Genomic DNA, 8979 nt, shown 5'->3' on the forward strand with positions numbered 1-8979 from the left:
ACTAAGAAATCGCATCCTTACTTTTTAAGGAAATTTATTCAAAATATAATTTTTTGTCAACACATTTTCTTCATTCATCATGTTTTTTAACGTTCATTTTTTTCATTAAGTAATATCATTCGACTACAATAAATATGAAGATGTTGTTTGATAAATTATGTCATTTGTGGCATGAAAATCTTCAAAAAAAGAAACTATGTCTTCGCCACCTCAATCGCTTCGAATTGTGTTCATTCAAATGCAAAGTTAATTCTCGGCTTCATTCTTACAGTTCTTTAATAACTCTAAGAGCCGTATCTTATCTTCAATATATAAAGATAACAATTACAATCATCTACAAAAGCAATAAACTACTTTTTACCTCTAGTTCGAATAAATTTTACACATGCAGTCTTTCTTTCAATACTTAAAAATAATTATTTTATTGATTTAGCTTCAACACAAATTTTACATTTATGTTCGATAGCAAACTTTTTTTTTTTGTTTTAGAGATTGTAAATTCAATTACCTCTTTATGAATTTTTTTGTTTACACATCTCAATTTCATATTTTATTATTGACATGACAACAAGAATAATGATATATTGTTAGATAACTTTTTCCTATAAATTTTTCTTCATGGTGTGTGCATCTACCTTGGTGAACTTGGTAGATAATATTTCCTTACAAACTCTTTTCTATTATTGACATGATTTGACTGAACACACTATTTTTTTTAATATATTAGAAATAAAAAATTTTTGATTTAAAATAATTATTTAATATAATCAATCAATAGTGATATAATATTTCAGATAAAAAAAATAAATATTAGGTTTTGTTGATTTTATATTTTTGAATAAATGTATAGTTTATGTTAAATATGCATAATCGTGTCATAATATAAAAAATAATATTTTGTGTTGAATTGTTGATTTTTTATGAGTGGATAAAATATATAGTATATTATAAGAATATATTATGTTAATATGCATATATTGTATTTTTTTATAATATTTATAGGGAATTGTATCATTCAAAAACTATTTGATGAATAAACATATTTTTTAGAAATAAAATATTATATTAATTTGTTTGAAATATATTTTTATTTTGATCAAATAAAAAAATATATTTTTATTTTGATCTTTTATAATTTTAATAATATTTAATATATTTATTAACGTGGATATATATATATATATAAAAAATAAAACTAAAAAAAAAATACATTATTTAAAAACCTTCCATAGCAAATTTTGTTTAGTAAACTATATATACATTCATAAATTTATTTATAGTACAATGCACCATGCATGACATATGAATTAAAAGATCAAATTAAAACAAGAAGAACATCTCAAACTTTGTTGGCAAAGAGCCGTACGGGAAGACCCTTGGCGGGAACAGACACACCATCCACAATGGTTTTCTCATCGGGAATGATTTTCTCCCACCGGAACCTCATCACGAGGTGGTGCATGAACACTAGTATGACCAAACGGGCATACTCATTCCCGGGGCACATTCTTGAACCGCCACCAAATGGCACGAACGTGTACGGAGCTGGCCCTGATCCTTCAAACCTTGAAGGATCGAATTTCTGTGGCTCCGGAAAAAATTCTGAATTTTTATGTGTTGAATTAATGCTCCAATATAACTGTATCAGAAATCAATGTTGATTTTTACATTGACAAGAACTACAGAAGGTCTCGACTTTAAATTGTCTAAGCTTACTTTAGAAAATAGACAATAATATATAATATATATAGTCATAGACATTTTTTAATTCAACACAGTGTTAGCATTATATTCTCTCCATTTTAATATGTACAAATTAAAACTTTTCATTTATTTTACTTTATTTTATTGTTTTTCTAAATGTAACTTTAAACTAAATATCGAAATACTCTTACTATTTAAATTTGCACATTTTGCTTTTACTTTAAATTAAGGGTGAAATAAATATTATACTCCCTCCATCCACAAACCAACTTCCTACTTTCTTATTTGCAATGTCCAACAATTATTGTCCTTTTTTTTTTTTTTTTTTATACACAAAATTTACTCATTTACCCTTACTTTATTTACTCTTTCATTTTCTATACACAAGATTAAGGGCAAATTTGTCATTTTATAACAAAAACTCTAATCGCCTAAAAATGGTGTAAATATTAAATAGGACATTAGAAAATCGACGGATGAGTACTATTTTATTACACTTAATGTCTATAAAATATTAACCTACATTAATTTTTATGCAAATATGGAATAAAAAACTTAGGTATATCAAGGGAGTATTATAAAACAACAGACAACATACACACGAAGACATTGCAGGACAATTGTTCACATAGATATTATCATTGATTTGGTAAAATAAAATATATTTATGATATTTTTAAAAGAAATTATGGTGTATTTATTTTTTATTTTTCTTTTCTAATGAAATTTTATTAAATTTGTATTAATTTTTTTAACGGAAAAAAAAACTGAAAATTACTAATATCAATAATAGTAATATTTCATTTATTTTTATTTTTTTTAAAGAAAAAAAAAAAAGGTCATGCGTAGAGCAATTTTTCTTGATATATATATATATATATATTTAATTATCTGACCTTCCATTTCTTGGGTATGGAGAATCCATTGTATGTGAAATCAGCTATGGCTTCTCTGAAAGTTCCTTGGGTGGGTGGTACGAGTCTCAACACTTCACAGGCTACGTTCCACGAATATTTCATCTTCTGAATGTCTTCCTTGTTCAGAGGCTCCCCGGGAGCTTTCGAATTACAAATTTCAATTTGTTCTGCATCAATATATATAAACTCTCATCAAATTCCTCAATTCTTACAATAATAATCTTATCCACACACAAACTTGCCTTTGTACACTCCCTCGTACACTTGGGGCAGCTCTGCCAAATACTTGACGATGAAAGTACATGCCGAGGCGACATTGTCCCGGCCACCGATTAGCATTCCCAAAATCCTGTCCGCGACGGACGATTCGCTGCCGTTCTCGTTCTTGGTCGTAAGCATGTGTGACAGAATGTCCTGTGTAGGCGTCGCCTTCCCCTGTACAAGATCAATTTTTCGGCGCTTAATTATGGAAACAAACTCCTTCCGGATGAAATCCGAGGCCTTAATCGCCTTGTTAAATGTTGTTCCGGGAAGGTCGATGGGGATCGAGAAAAGGCCCGAGAGCAAAACATTCAATGGCTTCGAAAGCCTCTCGACTTCACATGGATCCTCGATGCTGATAAAGAGCCTACAAGCGAGCTCGAGAGTGTAGTTTTTTACAAGAGGTAAAACCACGACTTTTTCATTTTTCTCCCATCGATCCTCAAAGTGTCGCCGGGTGACATTATCCATTACGCTGACGTACCGTTGGAGGGCGTCGAGCTTGAGGAAATTGGGGAGCATTGTTCTCACATTGAGTGCCAATTCATTCGGTGTAGTTTGGTTCGATGATGACGGGAAGATCTTGTTGAAAGAAGACGGAAACCACACTTGGACGAGCTTCTTCTCGCTCGTAAACAATAATTTGTTCCCGGCCGGGCCGCAAAATACAATTGTTTTTTCGCGAAAAAGGTGAGTCTTGAAGACGAGGGAAGAGTACTTAGTGATCCGATCGAAGATGAACTTCTCCGGGTGGCCTTTCCATCCGGCCGAGAGGAACTCGAGGCTCTCCCCTATAATGGGCCACCCCGTCTTTCCCGGCGGGAGGGCGGCGGCGGCGGCGCGGCGGCGGATGAGTTTGAAGAGAAGGAAAGAGAGAGGGAAGAAAACGGTGGAGAGAAGTAGGGAAAGGATGGTGGATGTAAAGCTTTCCATCTTGATAGCAAGTGATTACTAGGAAGGCTCTTTAGTTTATGATCTTTGTGCTTGAATATTTATAGATGGAAAGGAAAAATTGTAAAAGATAATTACTTATTTTCTTTTTCAAAAAAAATAAATTGATTTTGAAAATTTAGAGAAATATAAAATGAATATACTTTCACTTATAAAATAAAATTTCAAGAATATTTCAATCTACTTATATTTTAATAATATATATATATATCAATTTGATATATGAAATCATTACATATATATTATCTTATTTTAATATGTAAAAAATTATACACACATACATATACATTAATGTATATACATTATGAGATCATAAGTTTAAATATTCGATACCTACATATTTGGTATGTTATATACATTTTGTCTGGTATATTATATACTGTTTGTTTTTTTTCGAACTTAATTTATAAGCTATTAAATTCAATCTATGTTTATGCATTCGTAGAGTAAAACTAGGTTCTCACGTTATCAAGAAAAATATGTATATATATATATATATATTAAACATTTACATTAATGATTATAGATACTAATAAAGATTTGTGAGATAGAAAGAAATTTAAAAAAATAAATAAAAATAAAAAAGAAGAAGAAGAAAAGGAGGAACGCAATTGCTATAGCGAGTGACGGTGGAATTTGTGTGAGAGAAAGAGAAATAAAAAAATTAATAGAAAAATAAATAAATAAGAAGAAAAGGAGCAACGCAATTGCTATAGTGAGTGACGGATCCACCGTAGACAAAATCGGGTCATAGTACCCACTTAAATTTTATGCATATATATATATATAAATTATTTAATTTATTTTATATTTAAATACTCAAAAAAAAAAAAAAAAAAAACACCTTAATTAATTATAATATAATATATCAATTTTTTTCTCCATCTAAATCCCAGTCCTCATTCTTATTTCACTCTATTAGAAGAGTTAATAGAGTTTTTATTTTTTTATTTTTTATTTTTTATATTTTAATTTCATTGTACGGGGAAAGTTACACCGAAAGAATTATATGTAGCGTGCAAAATTCGAAGACGTCGAAAGTTTGAACCCATATCGTCACGGTCACGACTCACTTCACACACCACTATATCATTTTTTTACGGGACAACAAATCCAACTTTTTGATACACAACTTATGGAATATGTTTAAAAGTGGTTTTAAAAACTAACAATGTCATTTATATAAAAAAAATAAAAATAAAATTATATTATAATTAATCTATTAAGTTACACTACTTAAAATACGAGTGTCTCTAACCATATTATTTTACCAAGGACAATGAGAGTAACATTTAACCAATAGTTATAATTAGGAATCAATTGGAATTTTGACAATTCTCTAGAGTACACAGCCCAAAATTAGAAAGGGGATTACACTATATCAGTTATATAATTCATCGATCTCAGCTAAATTGTCCATAATATTATAGATACGAGAATTTAGCTAAAGTATATATAATAAGTAATTAAGAAGTTTATTAGTAAAAATAATTATAGATTAAAAATAAAATAACTAAATAGTTTAATAAAAATTAAAAAAATTATGAATTATGAATTTTAAAATATAATTAAAGTATATAATCATATTTTCAAAAAAAATTGACAAATTATGTGAGACGGACAAAAATGAAAAAAAAAAAAAATTTTATATAAGACAAAGGATGTACTATATTGTAACGTGAAGTATTATATTATATGTGTTGAGATCAATGTGATATATATTGTATTAAATATTGTCATATATTGTTAATTTATATATTATATTATATTAATATAAATCGTTGTTATCTCTCTATGTTTTGTAGATATGTAATACTTATATGTTGAGAATAACGTTAATATGTGTTGTATAGAATATTTACATGTAATGGTCTGATTTTGAAGTGTATAAAATAATATTTTATTTGTTAATTTTAAGGATTACATTTATTTTTTATATATTGATATTTGAATATTAATAATTATATTAAAACGTAGTGCAAATTAAAGAAAAAAAAAATACCTCTATTAATATACAATGACACTTGTACAAAAAAAATTATGCAAATATAAAAATATTTTTAATGTTAAATAAATAACGCAAAATGTAACCTCCGACCTAAAGATCGAGGGTTGAAGGCTTCGCTATTATATTACACCCTCGTTCTCTATATCAAACAAATATTTTGATAATATTAATGAAATTAATAAATTATAGAATGGATAGATATCAATAAAAATAAGTATTTAAATATTTTATTAATATTATTATTTTTAGTATTATTATTATCATATATGAGTTGGATAAATATGAATTACTATATAATAAATTTATAATTATATATCATAGTATAATTTTATGATAGATAATGATTATAATTATAATCATAATATATATATAGGTGTGTTAGAGTCAAACAAACACACCCGATTCCATTTGCAAACCCACCCAAAATTGAGACAGGCGAAGAAAGCAGGGGTGATAAAAGAAAAAAAAAAGAAGAAAAATAAAATATAGTTTAGCAGTTCGATTTTAATTTGATTTTGATATGTTGTTTTTTTTCTCGAGTATAATTATAAATTTTAATATGAAATTTGGTATTGATGTATTAAATTAGAATTTTTAAAAAATTCATAATTGACTATATAGCTATTTAATCAACAAACTTCTTTAGCTAATAGTCTATTTATAGTCCTAATGCTATATTTTGATAATTTCATATCTATTCGAGTTGAATTTAAAATGGCATTCTGTTGCACATTCATGTTTGTTTTTAATTATTTTATCTAATAATCGGTTAATAGAATATTATGAGATATAAGAATTTTATAACTAAAATATAATATTTTACTATATGAAAAAGTTTGGAAGCTAATGGACTCTGTTAGAGAAATTAGCTTTCATGAATGAGCATGCAACTCATGCTATTGTGATATTTCTGTTTTGATTTGAGATTGATTGTTCTTTTAGACTGTTCTGATTGTTAGAGGGGATTGTCCAGATAACTGGTTGATAATTTCTATCAGCAGTTAATGAATGGACGTAAATATCATAAGCTGAATAGCCATAAGACTGTGCCTGAAATGAATAGACAATTGATTATGTGTTCGATCATGTGTTTAGATATAAATCGTAATTGCATGACTTTTATGATGTGATAAATATGTTGAACATGATGATCTGTGCAACTTGACTATAACGTGACGAGCTTATGACAATTACGTGACTATATGGATGTTTGATCAAGTGATATACATAATATGATGTACTTATGTGTTTTGTATGATTATTGTGGTAATGATTATTGTTTAGTCAGGATGTTATATCTAGTGGTATCAGAGCATGGTTTATCGAAATATAACACTACACATGTTTTTAAAAAGTTTTGGAAACCGTGCATCATGAAACCAATTTTGGGGGCTTGCATTGCATACATTTCTATGTCGCGTCATGTGACTTGGTTGTCTATCTGTTGTGTATTTGCAGAATTACTTGATTAATTGGATATGGTATTTGAGCATGTTGACTTTTTTTTTTTTTTTTTTTTTTTTATGACGTGGGAACCCGTAGTCGTTACCCGAAGCACTGGGTAAAGTCCCGGCCGAACCTAATACCTTACAAATGTTGACCTTTTTTGCTTCTATGTGTTGTGTGTGAGCTTGATTAGATGCACTAAGCTATTCTCTTGTTGTGATTGATCTTTAAGAGGTTGGTTATGGTTAAAGTTTTCTTTCCTTTTTATATCCTATCACTCTGCATTTATAGTGTTTGATTCAAGTGCTTCTTGTTCCTTTATTGTTGCACATTTTGCTCAGTTATGTGGTTTATTTGATTTGAAGTTTACTCTTATGAGCATAGATTTACCTTCAGACCAGGACTTTATTTGTTATACTATGATCCGTTATATGTCTGTGGTGGTTGATGAATTAATGTTTACTATTGATTTGTTGGTGCTAGAGTTGAGTGAGCTTGACTTGATTTTGGGCATCGATTGGTTGGAGAGTATCGAGCCCAATGGGATTTTCATTATAGACAAGGTAACTCTTGGAACGATGGATGGATTGAGGACGTCGTACTACAAGTAGCTGAGGAGATCAAAGTCTAGGGTGATTAGCTCTAAATAACTCTTTTCAATGATTTAAAAAGGGTATCTAGTTTTTTGTGTTCGGTTTGCGACATACGAGCTAAGGAACCGAGTTTGAAAATCATTTATGTAGTTAAAGATTCTGTTGATGTTTTCCCAAGAGATTATGGTATTTCCTCTGATACGAGAGATTGATTTGAGATAGACTTGGTATAGGGAGTACAACTGGTATCGAAGGTACCTTCTTGTATGGCTCTAACAGAAATAAAAGAGTTGAGGAAATAGTTGGATAAACTATTGGAAAAAGGATACATACGACTGAATAGCTAACCTTGGGGAGTCTCTGTACTATTCGTAGGGAAGAAAGATGGGTCTCTAAGGCTTTCTATTGACTACCAAGCAATCAACCAAATGACAATAAAGAACAAATATCCATTTTTGAGGATGGAGGACTTGTTCGATTAATTGAGAGAGGCACAAGTTTTCTCGAAAATGGATTTGAGATCGGGATATCATCAGATTCGTGTGTAGAAAAGTTATATCCTAAAGACGGCTTTTTGGATGCGGTATGAACACTTTGAGTTCACCGTGATGGCGTTTCATGAATGCCCCAACTATGTTTATGAATCTGATGCAAAGAATCTTTGGGTAGTGGCTGGATAAGTGTGGTCATGTTTATTGATGACATCTTGATATATTTGAAGGATCCCGATGCACATGTCTGACACTTGGGAATAGTATTGAAGAAGCTTCGAGAAAAAAAAACTATTTGCAAATTTATCAAAATGCGAGTTTTGGTTGTCATGTGTGCACTTCCTTGGACACGTCATATTTACTTAAATGATCACTGTGGATGACTTGAAGGTCGAGGCACTATCGAGTTGGAAGGTACCTAGCAATGTAGGGGAATAAAGAGCTTTTGGGGTTTAGTAGGTTATTATCAATGATTCATTAAGGACTTCGCAAAGATAGCTCGATCGTTAAAAAATTTGACAAAGAAAACAATCAAGTTAAAGTTGAATGATAATGTGCAGCATCACTCTCAAAATTTGAAGACGAGATTGACTTTGTACCAGTGTTGG

The 8979-nt window shown here is 29.5% G+C and overlaps 1 protein-coding gene across 3 annotated transcripts; it reads right to left on the reverse strand.

The window, feature by feature from the left end:
- Nucleotides 1–1211: 1211 nt before the first annotated feature.
- LOC127265080 (beta-amyrin 28-monooxygenase-like) lies at nucleotides 1212–3866 on the reverse strand. Of its 3 annotated transcripts, none has more exons than XM_051294759.1 (3): nucleotides 2864–3866; nucleotides 2601–2788; nucleotides 1212–1582 (listed from the first exon to the last, which is right to left on the reverse strand). In XM_051294759.1, exons 1-3 carry the CDS (start codon nucleotides 3813–3815, stop codon nucleotides 1340–1342), a joined length of 1383 nt encoding a protein of 460 aa, XP_051150716.1. In that variant the 5' UTR covers nucleotides 3816–3866; the 3' UTR covers nucleotides 1212–1339. The 3 variants fall into 3 exon arrangements, with proteins under 3 accessions (XP_051150716.1, XP_051150715.1, XP_051150718.1); XM_051294758.1 differs by having other exon boundaries at nucleotides 1212–1639; XM_051294761.1 differs by having other exon boundaries at nucleotides 1353–1602.
- Nucleotides 3867–8979: the final 5113 nt, after the last annotated feature.

This window comes from Andrographis paniculata, unplaced genomic scaffold, assembly GCF_009805555.1.
Source record: "Andrographis paniculata isolate CXL003 unplaced genomic scaffold, ASM980555v1 Contig71END, whole genome shotgun sequence".
NCBI lineage: Eukaryota > Viridiplantae > Streptophyta > Magnoliopsida > Lamiales > Acanthaceae > Andrographis > Andrographis paniculata.

Coding starts and splice junctions, on each gene's coding strand:
- LOC127265080 (XM_051294758.1), bottom strand. CDS start 3,815: ATGGAAAGCTTTACATCCACCATCCTTTCCCTACTTCTCTCCACCGTT. Junction 2,789..2,863: donor GTACGAGGGAGTGTACAAAG/GCAAGTTTGTGT, acceptor ATATTGATGCAG/AACAAATTGAAATTTGTAAT. Junction 1,640..2,600: donor CCATACCCAAGAAATGGAAG/GTCAGATAATTA, acceptor TTTCTGATACAG/TTATATTGGAGCATTAATTC.